The sequence below is a fragment of the Stylophora pistillata genome, chromosome 3 (assembly GCF_964205215.1).
Source record: "Stylophora pistillata chromosome 3, jaStyPist1.2, whole genome shotgun sequence".
Lineage (NCBI taxonomy): Eukaryota > Metazoa > Cnidaria > Anthozoa > Scleractinia > Pocilloporidae > Stylophora > Stylophora pistillata.
Window position 1 is genome coordinate 47,332,885 of NC_142521.1, and position 19,361 is coordinate 47,352,245.

The window sequence follows — 19,361 nt, forward strand, 5'->3', positions numbered from 1 at the left end:
TTCATATGTTTGTTGTTGTTTGATTTATCATCTACGGGTTTATATCGAATTAATTTGATGGCCTGCTCCCAGTTGGCTTGTTAGCTCAATTGGTAGAGCGCTGCACTAGTATCGCAGAGGTCAGTGGTTCGAATCCCGTACAGGCCTGAAATTTTTTTCAGGTCTGATTTTCACTATTGCTCAAATAGTGCTTTACTGCGAAGGATCGTTCTCATATACGTCTCATAACCGCAGTTCACACATATGTTTCATATGTTTGTTGTTGTTTGATTTATCATCTACGGGTTTATATCGAATTAATTTGATGGCCTGCTCCCGGTTGGCTTGTTAGCTCAATTGGTAGAGCGCTGCACTAGTATCGCAGAGGTCAGTGGTTCGAATCCCGTACAGGCCTGAAATTTTTTTTTTTTTTTTTTTTTTTTCAGGTCTGATTTTCACTATTGTTCAAATAGTGCTTTACTGCGAAGGATCGTTCTCATATACGTCTCATAACCGCAGTTCACACATATGTTTCATATGTTTGTTGTTGTTTGATTTATCATCTACGGGTTTATATCGAATTAATTTGATGGCCTGCTCCCAGTTGGCTTGTTAGCTCAATTGGTAGAGCGCTGCACTAGTATCGCAGAGGTCAGTGGTTCGAATCCCGTACAGGCCTGAAATTTTTTTCAGGTCTGATTTTCACTATTGCTCAAATAGTGCTTTACTGCGAAGGATCGTTCTCATATACGTCTCATAACCGCAGTTCACACATATGTTTCATATGTTTGTTGTTGTTAGTAGGTATAGTTGTTAGAAGAAGGTCTAGTGAGTGTCGCCTCGGGTTGGAAAATCGATCATTTGCCAGAAGTAGGTGTCTTTAACAGACTTGGTGAAATAGCTGTGCAATAAATCATTGGAGTTTGCTGTGCCCGAAGACCAATCAATGTTTGGAAGGTTGAAGTCACCCATGATGATAGCCTGCTCAAACTTAGCTTTGCTCGCATGGCGCAGAGATTTCTGGAATTCTTAGAGTAGTTAAGATCTGTCTCGGGAGGTCTATAAAAGAAAAAAAGCAAGGATTTTTCTTCTCTCGTATGGACGTACTACGCAGGCCAAAATCTCGGCGTTTCCTTCGAGATCAGGTCTGCGGAGACAAGGAATATTATTTCTGACTGCGAGGAATACAGCACCACCAACTCTGTTCACGCGGTCCCTTCTATGGATTGTAAACTCAGAAACTGAGAGTAATTCGTTACTTAATATATAAGGTCTCGGCTACGACTCCACGCAAAATATCAGATCTTTCCCGATAGCAAGAGCTTGAAGCTCATCCATTTTGTTGACAATGCTTCTGGAGTTGAGGTAGAGACCACTAATGTTATTGCTGTTCGAAGATGTGGAGATTATCACCACAAAGTCCGTCATCTTGTCCATCTAAGAAAGCTACAGAGCTTACGGTGAAACTGGTAAAATTAACTATGTCGAAGGAAGATAAGGAAAAATAATAACTTTGTTTTTTAGCCCTTTAACTCCGGTAACATCTGATTATGAATTCACACCTCTAGCTGCTACGCATTTCCTTGTTAATTGGTTACGAGAATTTGGTGTTCAATCAAGGTAACAACTTCAACCTGATATATCTGAGTATTCTCATTACCTGTTTGCTGGATCATGTATGGATTTAACATTGCTTTAAAAGAAAAGAAGGCTTGTTAGACCTCATCCCTTTTATTTCCACAAATTCCCCACTATTTTGGATTCATGACTTCCTTTTTTTTTACTTATTATGGCATGGTCATTTTCTTACCCATCGCTACTTCTCTTGCTACTTCTACTTTTGTTCCTCATCGTCCAGTACAGCCCTTTACTGTAAATCTTCTCCACATCACCTGCCCTTCTCTTAGTTATTGACTAATCCTCTTAACTGTTGTGAATCATTACGCCTGTTTTTTCTGTTCATCATTCATCGTTTTAAATTAAAAGAGCCAAGTTGAGAATATCATAAACTAAAAGCTGTGTGATCTACTGCTGCATTTTCTGATTTATGATCATTTTTAATTTGTTATTTTGAATAGTTTTGAAACTGCGCTCGTTTAAGACTGTCGCATTACTCGAGTTTGCTATTACTGGCGTTCAAGCGAGTGCTGGAAATTAGCAACTCAGCTCTAAGTCCCTCAATAAATAAGTGGTTAACACGTTCTAAAGCGATATAAAGTCTAGTAAAGCTTAGGGTTTTTTTCTTAAAAAAAGGTTAACAAACCGATTTCGTTTTTGGTTTCATGTTGGACGAAGGGGATCACTTCTCTGTGTAAAGATTGAAACCATTTCTGGCTGTAAAACGCAATTGCGTTAACCTATCATAACCAAATCACATTTTGCCCCTGCGAGTTACTTTGTGAAGGTTAAATTTAAAACTTTTATTTTAAATTCAACTTTCAAGAAATAAATTAAAAAAAGCAAAATGTGACTTGGTTATGAGAGCTTAACGCAATAATCCTCATAGACCACTGTTGGCAAATTCAAAGTCGAGTTGAGTGAATTTGGACTTTGCCCCTTTCGTGTGAAGTAAATTCCTCGAAAATAATCTGCATTTTACAACGAGTTCCAATACCAGGGACAAAGTCCATAAAGGCAACTGCCAATCAAAAAGCATTCATTGTTATGCTCATGTGACAGGCTATGAATTTATGGACTCTTTGGCCAGGTTGACTAGTCCCGGCGACAAGTCTTTGAAGGGTTTACACGAGGGGACCGGTAGCACGGACTAGTCCCTTAAGGCGTTCACACGAGGGCACTCAATTGCACAAGAACACAGGAAAATAAAGAGGCAAAAGATATTTCTTAGTCTGGGGCGTTACACGAAAACAATGAAAATTTGGTAACTTTTCATTGTAGCACTATTAAACATCAACGCAAATGAACTACACTTATTCAGTCGGATTATTCATGCTTTTACGTGTTCCGTTTTTGTTTTGTTTTGTTTTGTTTTTTTATTTTTAACAGACACAGAGTCAAATAGGGTAAAAATTCCATCAAAACGGCTCCAAGTCATCTGTATGTGTTTACAAAACTGGAAAGAGTTTTTTATTCTTCATTCGTAGAAATCTAGAATTCAGGGAAAATTCATAGAAACTGCAATGTTTACAAATACCGGAAGTCACGCAATCTCTTCACGGTATCTATTTCGGCGGGAAGGCGGGAAAACAAGCCGGGAATTTGTAAGATGGCGTCTGGAGCCAAAGAGAAGCAAAAACAGATAATATTGCCTATGATGATGATGCTGGATGAAGAGTTGCAAGTCACTTATGAAAGACGAATGTGGGCACGGCAATGGCTCTTACGAAGAGAAGAAAGAGGCGCGTTCCATACGATTTTTCAGGAACTGGCCGCTGAAGATACGCCTGGATTTAGCGAGTACATGAGGATGCCCTATCCAAAATTTGTTGCTTTAACTGAGCTGACAGCGCCATATATTAAGAAGGAAGATACTTGCATGAGAAGCTCTATCTCGGCAAGCGAAAGGTTGGCCTTGACCCTACGGTTTCTCGCTACAGGCGAGAGCTTTCAGTCGCTTTCCTTTCAGTTTCGCATTGGAAAAGCAACTGTCAGTGGAATTGTCACGGAAGTGTGTGATGCAATTTACGATGTGCTTGGAAAGGACTTCCTTCAGACACCTCAGCAAGCTGAAAAATGGTCTGAAATTGCGGAACTGTTCCATTTGAGATGGAACATACCTAATAATATTGGAGCCATAGACGGAAAACGTATTCTTATACAGAAGCCTGCTTATGCTGGTTCACACTTTCATGATTACAAAGGAAACGAAAGCATAATCGCCCTAGTTGTTTCCGGGCCAGATTATGAATGCTTATACGTTGATGTGGGCACTAATGGAAGAAACCCAGATGGGCATGCCTGGGGCAGGTGCTTCCTTAAAAAGGCACTAGATAGTCCAGACAACCCATTAAATGTGCCACCTCCACCCCCACTGCCAGGGCGTGTGACACCAGTCCCTTTTGTTCTCACCGGTGATGAGGCGTTTGGGTTAGCAAAGTACATGCTTAGGCCTTATCCCAGCAGGAATCTCACTGTGGAACAAAGAATTGCCAACTATCGCATTTCGAGGGGTAGGAGAATTTCGGAAAATATTTTGGGAATTCTTGGAAACAGGTGGCGTTGCTTTAGAGTGCCATTTTTGTTAGCTCCATTTAAAGTAAAGAGAATTACCCTGGCTGCATTTACCCTTCATAACTGGCTAAGAGCTGATACCAGTAGTCGAAACATTCATTGCCCACCCGCACTTGTTGACAGGGAGGATCCTGAAACAGCAGAAATTATTCCTGGGTCATGGAGAGATGACATACCAGCAGATTCTTTCCTAGATTTACAACCTTCAGTATCAAGAAATTGCTCTAGTGAAGCTAAAAATATGCGGGAAGAATTCACCCAGTGGTTTAACAATGAAGGCGATTTGCCATGGCAAAGACATATGTGCCGATTGTAAACCCATTGGACATACAAAATGCATGATTAATCCTTTCATGATCACTCCCAGAGAAGTGATGAATATGTAACTTCTCCTTAGATTATCAAGACATTGTTTAACTAGCAGGTGATGAGAATTAAGACAATCATCAACTCAAGAATACTGAATTGATATACCACCAAATTCTCCTTACTGAAGTGTAGGAGAAGACTTTCTTCAGACACATGAAATGAATGCTGACTGACAAGAAAAAAACATGAAGAACTCAATTTGTTTATTTTTAGTTATAACATGTACAGTTACAACAAAGTAACACTTGTGGTTGTGTTAAAAGTGAAAACACCTCTTCCAGTATAACCAGGTGTTTCCAACATTGTAAAATTAACAAGAACAAAGGTGAGAAAGTCCTTGAAAAGTTCAAAAACCCATTACAATGTTCTAAGTAAATATTGCATGAACAATAAAAAGCTTGTTAAGTTTTCAGGCCACTGGCTTGCAACTGCCAATAAACATACAAACTGATCTCCAGCACCAGTGCATAGATATTTGGCTAACTTATATTTTGGTTTTATTAAGCACACTTAAACTCTATGAAAAACAAAACTGAACCATTTGAAATCAGCATCATGGTTACCATATGTCAAAATTCTTCACAAACATACTGTAAGCAAAAGTATTCAATAACCTCATATGCCTGATGATTCTAACAATTATTGATTCTCCACAAGTTTCTAATTATGGTGTTAAATACAATCGGACAAAAGTATAGCCTGCACAACAGCAAACCATATTTCTTAAAACACAATGAAAATTGAACATTTATACCAAAAGAAAGCCACATCTTTGCATCCTAGTGCCATGCCATGCCATGCTATGAATTCAATAATTTTTATTGCATGTTTTCATGGAGAACAGGGATGGCTTTGAATGAACAAAGGAATATAGATCTGTAAATTAATAATATTCCATGGCTGCATGGCTGTAAGAATGCATTTGCATGTTTTCATGAGCAACAGGGATGTTAGGTTGAAAATTACTGGCTTCACTTGAACTGTAGGAAGCCATAGATGGGGCAGGGCTGTACCTACCGAGTGTAGCAAATCGAGTAGGGGCACCACTGGCAACCTCCATATCATCACTTTCTTCTATCTGAAATAATATATCACATATGCACTTCTTTGCCCTGCTAAACTTTCTTTGACTTAATTGTGACAAGCTTAAACGTACATAATTTGCAAATGCTGCAACTTCACTATTTTCAACTGAAATATTTTATTGTTTATGCTTTTCAGGCTGTTTCATAGCCATCACTGCTTCTGAAAACAACTCTAGTTTTCTATTTTCGCAGTCATCTCTTTGCTGTTGTTTTGAAGCTTTTCTAAAATCTTTCGGTTTTGAAGATTCTTCAATACAATCAACAGTCTCATCTGTATCATCACAGACAGCAGTGACGAACTTTAATTGACCATAAAATTTCCAGGCTGGAGTGTAGGTGTCAGTTGTGCCACTTCCAGATGGCTTTACAGATGCCTTAGAATGCTCTAATTTAAATTTTTTGACAAGCTCTTTCCACTTTTTCTTGATATCATCAGTATCATACTTGTCCTCAAGGTCTTTCATAAGCATGTCATACAGCAAATCCTTGTTATTATTCTGGTGATACTGGGGATTGTTATGGTTCCAAAGGGATTCATTGCCTTGATAGAATGCAATGAGAGTTTCTAAGAAGAGAAATATAGATTTGAATACACAATGAATCAATAACATGCTAAAAATTATTTGACATAATTAAATAATTTAGAATTGGAAACAACTTAACAAAGTTTATACACAATTCTACATTAAGCTTATATTTTGTTTAAATTATGTAAACCAAATTTCAGCATTAGATGAAGAAGGAGGGGCTTCTGTTCAAAGGTATATACAACATGCATAGAACCATTCTGCTACATATAACCCTCAACATAGCTACCTAACATAACAACATAACATAACATTTATTCAGGAAGCTAGAACACAAATGTAAAAAATACATCCTGAAAAGGGAAAATCGTGAGGTTAGCCCTGTATAAAAACAATTTCCCTTACTAAAAACATACAAAAGATAAAATTTAAAGGCTACAGATTCAATAAAAATTCAATAAATATTCAAATAAGTTTTAAGTCTACTCTTAAACACGAAGGCGCGCTATATAAGGAAGTCTTCCCTGGGAAGACCTAGGCTCATTTGTCACTCACCGTTGACGTGTGCGGGTCAAATTTAAATTCTGGTAGACGAACAAAAGGAGCTAATGAGATATCTATTGTTTACTTCCACCAGCATAGTGGCATGAGGTAACGAGCGAACCACCTACTTCGATCTCAAATTTACCGCCACAAATAAAGACAGTTTCCATTGGAGAAAGGAAATACAAATCTAAAAAACTCTAGTATTGTGATGAGGACATAAAACAATTTTGAGGAATGCGCCCGCTGTTCACTACTTTGGAGTAGCTGTAGCTCAAGCTGACTTGACTCTAAGAGTTCTACATCCCACGACGGTTGATTGACAAATGGTCCAGTGGGGCCTAAGGCTCCTTTTATAGCGCGCCTTCGTCTTTAAAAACAGACAATGATTCGGCGTGGACAATGTATCCTGGCAAGCTATTCCATTTCTCCACAATGCGAATGAAGAAACAATATTTGTAACAATTACAAACGGCTCTTTTCAGGTAAAGTTTAGAGCCGTGGTTAGCTCTTGTACGCTTATTGGCAAACACAAAGAAATCTGGGAAAGAGAGGTGATCAATACCAAAAACTATCTTATAACATTGAACCAGAGATAGAAATTCTCTCCGCTTTTCTAGTTTTTGCCATTTTAATAAGCTACAACGGTGTTCGTAATTCATTTCGCCTCGTTTCTGCCTTAAAGCTAGTCGCGAAGCTCTTCGTTGAACCGTTTCTAGAGCCGTAATATCCTTAATCAAATATGGACTCCAAACAAGAGCCGCATACTCCAGTATGGGACTGACCAGTGATTTATAGAGCTGCGAAAACACGTACTGGCTGTTAGTTCTGATGGACCACTTCATGATACTTAGTACCATATTTGCCTTGTTTACCATTGCAGATACATGCAAGCCCCAGGACAGGTCAGAAGAGATGGTTACTCCTAGGTCCTTAGTGTTCTCTACCGACCTAAATTGCCCCCCCAGCGAGTAAATTGGTTTAATTTTATCCTTTCTATGTGTAATACGCATGACCTCGCATTTATCCGGATTGAAGTGCATTTGCCATTTATTTGCCCATATACTCAATTGATCTAGGTCACTCTGCAGGGCAGGGATATCAACATATGGCGAACTGATTGTTCGGTAGATTTTAGCATCATCTGCATAAATCTTAACAGTAGATGTCAAATCTGTTGAGATGTCATTTATGTAGATGATAAACAAAATAGGGCCAAGAATTGTTCCTTGGGGCACCCCGGACTTCACTGACGTCCAATCCGAACACTTTCCTCTAATAACAACGCGTTGCATTCTGTTTGTCATAAAATGTTTAAACCACTGCAGTAAAGGCCCATCTATGCCGTACCTATTCAGCTTAAGCAATAAACGCTCGTGTGGTACACTATCAAAAGCTTTGGACATGTCTAGAAAGATAACGTCGGTAGGTTTAGAACAATTTCTAGCTTTAGCCCAGTCATCATAACAAGCTAACAACTGCAGTAGAGTGGATTTACCGCTGAGGTACGCGAATTGATCTGGGTTGAAAAGATTTTGATCAGACCAAAAATCAACGACTCGATTCCTCACCACCTTCTCCGCGATTTTGCATAGAATACACGTTAGTGAAATCTGACGATAGTTCTCTCTAAGATTCCTATTCCCTTTTTTGAACACCGGTGTAATATTGGCATTTTTCCACATTGTTGGTAGCTGACCCAACGAAAAAGATGTATTGAAAAGTAACGCTAACGGAGATGATAACACCTGACTACATTCTTTCAGAATCCGTGGCGATATGCCGTCTGGCCCTGGGGATTTATAGATATTTAAATTTTTCAGCATTTTTTTGATCTCTTCAGGGGAACAATAAATGCTGCATAATTTCTGGTTAGTAACGTAATCAAAAACTGGAATGTTAGCTTGGTCCTCAACAGTAAATACAGACGAAAAATAATGGTTCATGCTATTTGCAATACTAATATCGTCATTTAGAAACTTATCGTTTACTTTCAAGGATACTAGATCGCTTGATCCTTTTCTCTTGGATTTTACGTAATTCCAAAAAGGCTTCGGGCTAGTGTTCGATTTTAGCTCCTCAGTCAAGTTGTTTATATACTGCCATCGCGCAGAGTTACATTTGAGTTACAGAGTTACATTTGAGCTACCACCCAAAAAGGCAAAGGAAAGTAGTCACCTACTAGATAAGGTAGACGGAAATTACGGTGTATATATAAGAATGGATTATAGCAACTGTACACACATGTATAATTGAGGTGGTTAGTTAAGTTGGTGGTAGCCAGGGAAGTTTTTAGTACTAAAAGTTGATAAGTGGATTAAGAGAAGAAAGTCACTGACAGATCCAACGATTGATTTGAAATTTGGGAAATACACTAACCAATCAGCGGTATTTGAAAGATTACCTATTTCTTGGTCGCTCCATTCCATTTCACTTTCCATTCTCCCTGCAGTCCCAGTTTCTCTTAGGAACGATAAATCAGACCAGTACACCCATTTGATATTCTCTTGTTGCGAAGTTGATTTCTTCATGTACCTTAGAGCCATGCTTCTAAGACCATGCCAACGTCTCTTTATGTCATTTAGGCTTCGAGGAGGACTTGCCTTCTGTAACTTTGCTAGAAGAGGCGGTAGCACTTTGTTCGTTTTGTTTTTAGTTACTTGGCAGTTTTTATCCCAAAGAACTCTGTTCTTCTTATAAAATTCTATAAGAATTCTTGTACTTGAAACACTCCACGCTACTCCTTCTTCTTCCTCGTCGACATGCTCTTTGACATCAACATTTTGCGCCGCCATTTTGAAACAGAGTGCGTATGGAGTTATGGGAGCTTATCATACTGACCCGTGAATGGCTTATTTACCGTTTAGTCGCAGGGACTGGTCGCACAAACAGTTCACACGAAGGGACAAACATTTGTTTCATGCGACAAGTCCCTGCGACTGGTCGCACGAATTCAAACCAGTTTGAATTCGTGCGACCAGTCGCAGGGACCAAATTTTGGTCCCTGCGACCACAGAAATGTGTAGTGCACACGAAGGGACTAGTCCCACGAAACTGGTCGCTGGGACTAGTCGCAGGGACTAGTCCCCTCGTGTGTGCCGACCTTAAAGAATAAATTGTATCATTCTAGTCATTACGGATATATTGCGTAGCGAAGGCCACATAGGGAGTAAAACCAAGCTAAGAGTATGGAAACGTGACAATGATGACGTCTTTTCCCTTTGGGACTGAGACAGAAATTAGGTAGATCGATTTATTCAAAAAAGCTATTTCCACCCTACCATCGATTTATTCAAAAAAACTATTTCCACCCTACCATCAAATTCACGGCCGAAATATCAGAGAACCATATCACTTTTCTCGATACCACAGTGTTCAAGGGGAAGGATTTGCAAAAAAATTCCATCTAAGACATCAAAACCACTACAAGCCGACCGAGACCTTCCAATTTACGCACGTCGCCTCGTGCCGCAAAAGAAGCTAGAGTAGCCCTCTCGGCTATCGCCTCGTGCGACTCTTACGCTTCTTGCGTGCTAAGCAACCTCCTGCGTGCAATAGTGTACGTGGTGGTGTTTACCGTTTGGTAATTTTTAGCTTGTGGCGACGCAACAAAAGAGTACTGGAAAACAACAAAACTATTTTTGAAACCTCTTTCCAATCCGTTTAACGGGAAAAAAGTAAAGAAAACTTTTTTTCCGACGGAAAGTCGAGATAGCCGCTCCAAGGACGAGCGGCACTTAAGTGTGCTAAATGTGGTATCGAAAACGATAAGAAATAAAAAAAGTTAACGTGTTATCTAATCGAAACAATGGAAAATGTTTCCCCTTTGTTCCATAACGTTTTGTGTGCTGCGTTAGCGTGATGTAAGCGTGCTCTAACTTGTAGCCTCAAACTTCCCGTGGACTTGAGTTCAAGCGATTTCCGATACATATTTAAAAGTTCAATCATATAAACTTAACATCCTAAGCCTTGGTCTCCTGAATGTTAACGCAAGTTATTCCTTTGAAAAAACCTTCTCTTCCTGTTTTTTATCATTTTGTCACCCAAAGACGGAGTCATGAGGTAAACTGTTTAATAAATAATTTATCCAAAGGCAAAAAAAGAGATAAAATACTCGTTTTGGTAAATTATGCTCATCCACATTACTTTAAATATTTTCCATTTTACGCCCTGTGCAGGTCACAGAAATGTATTCTGCTCCAAGAGAACTTGGATACTGCATGAGAAGTGTCATTTCTTGTTTTCGTGAGAGGCAGTTGAAACGTCGTTAGCTCTGGACATTTTGTAGTCAATCATATCTTGCACCTGCTCCATTCGTGCAGCTTTTAATTATTAAAATCAAACAATTAGCATAAAGGAAAATTTCTTTTCAATTTTCTATGGAAAATTAAAATCTTTTGCACCTTTAACTATCTCATTCAGATGTTGACGGTCCACCTGAGTCACCATCATGCTCCTCCTGCCAATCTTGATATTTTTTCCCTCGTTACTTGACTTGGTGTTTGCCATGCAGAACAGCGCTCTCTATCGATCTCCAACAGGTGATCTTCCTTTAGGTAACTTTAAGCGCCATCCCTTCTTTTATTTGTGAGCCAAGAAACCTACATAGCCCATGGTGAAAGGTCGGCTACACTGTACTTTCTTTTGTGTTGGTGAAAGAAAGTGTTATTTGTTCAAGCGCATCCTGACTCTAAGGGCCTTTAGCTGTGTGTGTGTTGTTGGCCACAGACGAGTATAGAGAAACCAAAATGTTCCTAGCGATTAACATCTTTTCATCATTATATAGCGTGGGTAAGATCTCTTTTCATATGTATAAGGGTCATATATTCATTTATAACTATAGGAGAAGAATTTGATAAGAATTTTGTACTCTCTTTCCAGTCTCCGTGTGAAAGCGTTCCTTGTGCAAACGGTGGTATCTGTGTACCTGAGTATGACTGAAACTCCTTTCACTGTGACTGTGAGCCTGAATTTTGTGGAACTCTTTGCGAACGAAGAGGTATTGAATTCTCCCTCAACCCATGGCGTAGAATTCATACTATCGCTTTTGTTTATGCTTTTATTCGTACTTCTATGCAAAAGCTCCTTCAGCTTTTGTTTATGTATCATTTTATAGAGATAATGATATTTAATTATTACTGGTTATAATGAAAGTTTTACTGTTGCTGCCTTCCATTTTTCTCAAAATAGAAAAACAAAGAAAGGTGGGCTTTGTCGGGATGTTTTTTTTTTGGTATTTGTTTTTATTTTAAAGAAACTAACATTCAGTGAGATCAGTCTATGTAATCTGTCACATGCTTCTTGCACCAAAGCTTCTGTTGACTTGATAGAACTTATGGTGATTGGGCTAAGAAGCTGAAAAGTGATTTTTCGTCCGTAGATAGTTTTCATCTGTTGGTTCCTCAAGCGTATTCTGTGAGCATTGAAAAATATTATTGTATTTGTGACGCATTTTACCTTGACGCCATATCATAAAAACTCAGTCTACCTAGCAGAAATGTGATAAAAAAAAAAGGAATCAGAAATACACAATCCGGAGTTTTAACTGTATCGGCCTGGTTTATTAGGTCTACATGTAGCTCTTAGACGAAAGCTATTAATGTTGCTAATCAATCACCTAGAGCTGAATTAAAAGGAAAAGCCTGATTCTGAGCCTCAGATTTATGTGATGCTGTTTGGTAGTATATCACAATTGTATAAAGCCTTCGTTCTGAGAGTCTCTCAACCCTCTGACAATCGTAGTTTTAAAGAAACACACTAACTTAAAAGGTTCCTGCGAGCCATCCATAGACATCCTTTTTTTAAGTAGGTAAAGCAAGTGAATTGCGTTAACAAACAAGTCGAAACCCTTCTTCAAGCTAGACGGCTGGTGAGCCCTCACAACCATCTTGAGATCAACTTTGATAAAGGAATTCGCTTAAAATTAAATTCAAAACGAAAGAACGTTTAGCCACTGTTGCAGAAGAAGGGAAATGTTTGTGTTTTCATGAAATCGTCCCAGATAACATTGAAAAGTAAACATCCCAAATAGAAAACAGTTCGTTGTTCATAAACATTTTTTAATCGTTCTTTCAATTTTAACCGAAAATCTCAGTTTTAATCATCGAAGTTGACGTAATGTAAGGTTCAAAAATTGGAAAATCAACTTGGGCTATGTCTTCGGATATTTCCAGTTTGAGAAAAGTTATATTCGACCACATAATGCGTTTGACCAATCACGCGTGGATGAAAAAAAAGGCCGTTTTAATTTGATTAAAATACTGTGAATAAACCATTGTTTATCCAAGAAGTAAGCAGATGTAAGAGTAAGATAAATGTGTTCGTTTCAGGAGTATTATCACATTACAAAGTCTAAGATTTCCTATCTTACGAGACGTAAGTGTGTAGCAGCTGACAGAAGAATTACAAGATAGATCTGGGAAACTAATATTAACCTGCCCATGCAGAGAGTTATATTATTAGGAGTTAATTTGTTCTGATCTGGGTTAATTCATTGCCATCAGATTTTTTTTTTAATACAATCCTTTTTTCTTCCCTTTATTGTTAATTCTCAATATATAAATATCATACACTAGTGTTCTGCTTTCACTGTCATTACTGACAACTGTCACTCCGACATCGTCCTTGTCAGTCATGTCACTAAACTGTGAAAGGCTGCACTCCACCCTCCCCATCGTGATCAATGACGTCTGGACCATTTTTGACTTTCGGATCGTAGTCTTTGATGTCTTTATAGGTTTTGCTTCCTAAAAAATCACACAGAGATTAAAAATCGCAATATTCTACGGGTGAAAAAACACATTTCAGCCTCCTAGCCCAGTCACCATAAATTCGATCAAGTCAACAGAAGCTTTGGTGCAAGAGCTATGTGGCGGATTACATAGACTGATCTCACTGAATGATTTAACTCCTTCGAAATAAAAAAGAAAACAGCCCAACAACGCCAACCTTACTCTGTTTTTTTATTTTAGCAAAAATATTGGAGGGCAGCAACAGGAAAACTTTGATTTTAACCAGTGATAATCAAAGATTATCACCTCTATTTAAAAACAATGAATAAAACAAAAGCTAATGTTTGGAAGTTTGAATGATAACATGAATAAAAACGATAGTATGACTTCTACGCCAGGGGTTGAGAAAGATTTTCACACCTCTTCATTCGCAAAGAGTTCCAAAGAATCAAGCTCACAGTCACAGTGAAAAGAGTTCAGTTCATACGCAGGTACACAGGTACCACCGTTCACGCAAGGAGCGCTTCCACATAGACACTGGAAAGAGAGTAAACATGTCCTATCAAATCCTTCTCTCCTAGATCTAATTGAGAATAAAATCCTCCTGTATATGAAAGGTTTCATTCGCTAAGGACACTGAAAAAAGGAAAAAAACAAAAATCAGTGATTTTAGTTTCTTTGCACTTGTCTGTGGCCAACAATTCACACAGTAAAAGGCTTTTGAAATCAGGATCACTGCCATAATTAATTATCAATAAACGGGTGAGCACACAAATTAGGGGACGTGGCATTACACAGTAAACTATCTATACATACATACAACATTTTATTGAACACATCCCCGTCAGGGGCTTTTCAGTGAACAATTACATAATTTACATACTCAATACTTTACATACAAAACTAACTAATAACACGTTAAATACAAGAAAAAATACTTATAACATTAAAAGTAGAATGATTATTTAAGTCATTCAGCAGATACCTTTTCAAAGCTCTCGTAAAAGAAGCTGGTTTTTTACATAGTTTCAATCTTGAGTCAAGTTTATTCCAGATGGTTACACTTCTGTAATAAAAGGTCCTCTGACCTGCTGTAGTTTTAAAAAGGGGAATGTTAAGTTGTTATCCATTAGTTAATCAAAAAAAACGTGGAAATTAGAACTGAATAACAGCGTATCACATTGAATAGGTTTACTTTGTTTCGCACCAAGCGGCTTAGGATACTATTAAGTAAAAAATTGCTTTTTCTTGATTTCCAAGCAAAGATGATGTTTTTTTTTTTAATTCTGGAAACATGACATATGTCAACTCCCGAGTTATACCGGCTCCCTTAGTAAATTTATATAAACAGACAGATATCATATTTTTCACATTTCATATTTGAGGTTTAAATTTTCTGTATCCAAAAGTAACTCAGATGTTGACAGTCCACTAGCCACTGTAATGCTGCTTCTGCCACTCTTGTTGTTTTTTCCTTTGTTGCTGAAGTTGATATTTTCCATGCAAAACAACGCTCTCTATCGATATTCAACAGGGCGTGCTTCGTACGCGTTTGGTAAATTCAAGTGCGATCTCTTTCATTACTTATGGGAAAAACTATCATCTTTCAAGGTGGAAGATAAGCTGTCCTGCACTTTTCTTTGTGTTGGTGAGCCAAAGTGTTATTCGTTTAACATGGCTGCTAATCTTGATCCCAATGGTCTTTATCTGTGCGAGTTGCTGGCCTCTGACAAGTACAGAGCTACAGAAAAGTTCTTTGCAAATGCCACGTTCCATCATTTCAGTCCTCCGGTAAGCTCCCCCTATATATTTGTGATTTAAACGTATTTATCATCAATATAAAAAATCACTATTTGCGGATCGTTCTTGATCTCTTTTCAGTCTCCTTGTGAAAGCGTACCTTGTAAAAACGCTAGTGTTTGCGTTCCTGAATATGTCTCGAACTCCTATCGCTGTGACTGCAAGCCTGGATTCTGCGGAACTCATTGCAAACAAGGAGGTATAAAACGCATTGTGTTTTTTAGTTCTTCTTTTTTTTCAGATGTTGACAACTACATTTGTAGAAAGGTTAGCACCAAATTTTGAGTGATTTGCCAATTTCACTCAACGATTGGTTCCTCAGTTAACAAGCGCTCGCAACTCTAGCTTCTTGAGAGCTCTAAGAATCTCACAAGTACCTCATATCGTGATAAACATGCAGCTGTTGCGGATGAGTATTTTTAATGCAGAAGTTTGCTACGTTTCAATGTGTACACTACGTCATCAGCGTGTGCAATGGGAATATGAAGGACGTTCGCACTATTGTGCACAGATTCACTGGCTTTGTTCTCACTTTCCCTTATAAATGAAATGTAATCTACTCCTTTAATTTTCTTTTCTCCATGAATTTAAGCTGATGCCAAGGACACACTAAATACAATATATTTACAAATGTTTTTCTTTTTCTTTGCTTTTAAGGAGATAAAACCTGCAGTCAGATCAAACTGTGTAATCTCCCAAGTGGCTCTTACGTCATCGACCCTGATGGAAATGGTGGAGTAAAACCTTTTAAAGTCTACTGTGACATGACTGACAAGAACGGTGTTGGAGTGACAGTTGTCAGTCATGACAGTGAAAGCAGAACACTGGTGAAAGGGTATGAAGACAGAGACGCCTATTCTCGCAACATCAGGTACACAGAGGCTGATATGGCTCAGCTGGCAAACCTGACAGCTTCATCAGCTCACTGTGAGCAGTTTATAAAGTACGAGTGCCGTTACTCACTGCTCCTCGCAAATGGTAACCCCCAAGGCTGGTGGGTGTCACGTGATGGAGAGAATATGACGTACTGGGGAGGAGTTGATTCCGTTGACTACAAATGCGCATGTGGCTTGAACAATACATGTGCAGGCACTAACGACGGATGCAACTGCGACAGAAATGACAACACCTGGCGAAATGACAGCGGCTTCCTCACAGATAAGTCTAAGCTTCCCGTGAAGCAATTGAGATTTGGAGATACTGGAGGTTCGCAGGAAACCGGACATCACACACTTGGAAAGCTCAAGTGCTTTGGACTCATTAAGACTTAGCATTTCTAGCGGGCTGCTTTTTATAGACTCACCAGATGTATCCTTAAAGTGCATCATACAATATTTTTTACTCTTAACGTGGCACTGACTTTTTGCACCAACGTTGAATGGTGAATAGATTTGACAGACTATGCATTAACGATTTTAGAGATGACATATTGGTTGATTCTCTCCCTCCCTTCTATCTGATTCAATTTGAGCGAAGTCTTTTTCCCTTTTTTTGAAAATTTGATATAATTTTTCATTGAGCCATGATCAAGTTGGCCTCTGGACTGTTGAGTAAATCTTCCATACAGAGACGAGACCAAGCAGCTACGTAAAGTGGAAAAAGAGTGCCCGTTTAATATTAATTTCTTGAAAGATTCAATCAAATAGTATGCGTAGCCAATGCATTATGGGCTCATCCACACCGCCCAGTTATTCCTGTTCAGCGGGTGAATCAGCACCACAGGTGCGCAAAAGTTGCACACACCTTGAGTTTGAGGGTTATTCCGAGGAAAATGTCCTTTGGAATGTTTCATCTTGCAATTTCTACAGAGATTACGGTGAAACCGGTAAAATCAACTATGTTGGAGGAAGATAAGGAATAACAATAAACTTGTTTTTTAACCGTTTTTTAAATTGGTTACGAGAATTTGGTGTTCAATCAAGGTAATAACTTCAACCTGGTATATTTGAGTATTCTCATTACCTGTTTGCTGGATCATGTATGGATATTATAGAGAGAAGTTCTAGGTTAATCACTTCTAGGAGTTAAAGGGTAAGAAAAGAAGGCTTGCTAGACCTCATCCATTTTATTTCCACAAATTGCCCACCACTTATGAAGATGATGATGATGATGATGATGATGATGATCATGAAAGTCTGTATTATTATCGATCAAACTAAACACTTGCCTACATACGTGCAAGTTTACAATGCATCCCTACAAACATTAAACTAAATAAAGTTAAAAAGGGACTTTGGATTCGTGATTTAAATTTAACTTTCTAAAAATAACTCAAAAAAGCAAAATGTGACTTGGTTCTGAGAGCTTAACGCAATAATGCTCATAGACCGCTGTTCGCAAATTCAAAGTCGAGTTGAGTGAATTTGGACTTTGCCCCTTTCGTGTGCAGTAAATTCCTTGAAAATAATCTGTATTTTACAACGAGTTCCAATACCAGGGACAAAGTCCATTAATGCAACTGCAACTGTGACAGGCTATGAATTTATGGACTCTTTGGCCAGGTTGAAAATAGTTTACAGAAGCTGGAGTACAAAAGCAAGAAATCCGTATAAAGATTATCTAGTAGCTCTAAATTCGACTTGACCAGTTGCAAATGTTCATAATTAACATGAAGATAACTAACTTAGATTTCATAACAATAACAAATCTCGGGTCGTCATAAAACACTGAATAAATATCATACGTTACGATTGTATAACTTACAAAGAAAACAAAAGTGATGGGAACTGGCGCCTCAGGGCTAGCGATTCTCGTTCAATCAGATCACGAACCACGTACAGTGTAGAGAGGATCAACCTTAAAGAATAAAATTTATCATTCTGGTCATTACGGATATATTGCGTAGCGAAGGCCACATAGGGAGTAAAACCAAGCTAAGAATATGGAAAGGTGACAATGATGACGTCTTTTCCCTTTGGGACTGAGACAGAAATTAGGTAGATTGATTTATTTAAAAAAGCTAACTATTTCCACCCTACTATCAAATTCCCGGCCGAAATATCAGAGAACCATATCACTTTTCTCGATACCACAGTGTTCAAGGGGAAGGATTTGCCAAAAGATTCCATCTTAGACATCAAAACCACTACAAGCCGACCGAGACCTTCCAATTTACGTACTTCGCCGCGTGCCGCACAAGAAGCTAGAGTAGCTCTCTCGGCTATCGCCTCGTACGAGTCTTACGCTTCTTTCGTGCTAAGCAACATCCTGCGTGCAATAGTGTACGTGGTGGTGTTTACCGTTTGGTAATTTTTACTTTGCGGCGACGCAACAAAAGAGTACTGGAAAACAACAAAACTATTTTTGAAACCTCTTTTCAATCCCTTTAACGGGCAAAAAATAAAGAAAACTTTTTTTCGAATAAGTAAAGATTTGGTAAAACATTTGACAATGAAAAACTGCGATAAAATATTATAAAGCATGACACGACGTTTCGACGTTTCCAGAACGTCATTATCAAGTAAACTAAAATAATAAAATCGAGCATATATATAATGAAGCGGTGAATAAACTACAAAACGTTAAAAGTTAAACAAAGAGTTTAGCCCTAATGGAATCGCTCTGGGTGTTTAAATTGGGCCTTATTGTTCTTATGTACAACATTTCATAAACAAGACAATCCCATTTCGTGTCGCATTTTTTAAGCATTCTAGACTGGCTCTCATTGAGTAAGTCAATGTTCCCATGGGCATCTCTCAGGTGGCGACCAATGGCAGAGTATCGATGATCAGCAATGCGTTGAAACAGATGGCGCGTCGTATATCCGACGTAATTTGAATCACACAAATCACATTTAAAACAGTAAACAACACTATGCTGATTTAAGATGCGTGGCTTGATTTCTTTAAGCTTTAGGTCCTGTTCAAGTTTCTTACTGGTGTAGACTGGTTGTACATCAATGCCAATTTTTTTTTTGAACTGAGATCGCGCATTTGTCTTTTGGCAATGTTTACTGAGATTTGATCTTTGAAAGGAATACTGACTCTCAAAATCTGTTGAAACTTTGAGAGTCAGTATTCCTTTCAAAGATCAAATCTCAGTAAACATTGCCAAAAGACAAATGCGCGATCTCAGTTCAAAAATTGGCATTGATGTACAACCAGTCTACACCAGTAAGAAACTTGGTGTACTTGATT

At 38.4% G+C, this 19,361-nt stretch overlaps 2 protein-coding genes across 3 annotated transcripts; one reads left to right on the plus strand and one right to left on the minus strand.

The window, feature by feature from the left end:
* Positions 1-4,851: 4,851 nt before the first annotated feature.
* On the minus strand, positions 4,852-9,489 carry LOC148736498 (uncharacterized). Its single transcript, XM_088753074.1, has 2 exons — positions 9,099-9,489; positions 4,852-6,189 (listed from the first exon to the last, which is right to left on the minus strand). The coding sequence occupies exons 1-2, from the start codon at positions 9,487-9,489 to the stop codon at positions 5,741-5,743; spliced, it is 840 nt and encodes a 279-aa protein (XP_088609200.1). The 3' UTR covers positions 4,852-5,740.
* Positions 9,490-11,071: 1,582 nt separating this feature from the next.
* On the plus strand, positions 11,072-17,889 carry LOC111319573 (contactin-associated protein-like 2). Of its 2 annotated transcripts, none has more exons than XM_088752446.1 (4): positions 11,072-11,250; positions 14,960-15,216; positions 15,307-15,424; positions 15,883-17,889. In XM_088752446.1, the coding sequence occupies exons 1-4, from the start codon at positions 11,145-11,147 to the stop codon at positions 16,494-16,496; spliced, it is 1,095 nt and encodes a 364-aa protein (XP_088608572.1). In that variant the 5' UTR covers positions 11,072-11,144; the 3' UTR covers positions 16,497-17,889. The 2 variants fall into 2 exon arrangements, with proteins under 2 accessions (XP_088608572.1, XP_088608573.1); XM_088752447.1 differs by having other exon boundaries at positions 11,074-11,235.
* The last annotated feature ends 1,472 nt before the right edge of the window (positions 17,890-19,361 follow it).

What these genes read in the sequence shown, in the direction of transcription:
- LOC148736498 (XM_088753074.1), bottom strand. Translation starts at nt 9,489, where the DNA reads ATGGCGGCGCAAAATGTTGATGTCAAAGAGCATGTCGACGAGGAAGAA. An exon ending in ATGGAGCGACCAAGAAATAG is followed by an intron (nt 6,190 to 9,098) that starts GTAATCTTTCAA and finishes TTCTCTTCTTAG; the next exon opens with AAACTCTCATTGCATTCTAT.
- LOC111319573 (XM_088752446.1), top strand. Translation starts at nt 11,145, where the DNA reads ATGCTCCTCCTGCCAATCTTGATATTTTTTCCCTCGTTACTTGACTTG. An exon ending in AACAGGTGATCTTCCTTTAG is followed by an intron (nt 11,251 to 14,959) that starts GTAACTTTAAGC and finishes GATATTCAACAG; the next exon opens with GGCGTGCTTCGTACGCGTTT. An exon ending in AACTCATTGCAAACAAGGAG is followed by an intron (nt 15,425 to 15,882) that starts GTATAAAACGCA and finishes TTTGCTTTTAAG; the next exon opens with GAGATAAAACCTGCAGTCAG.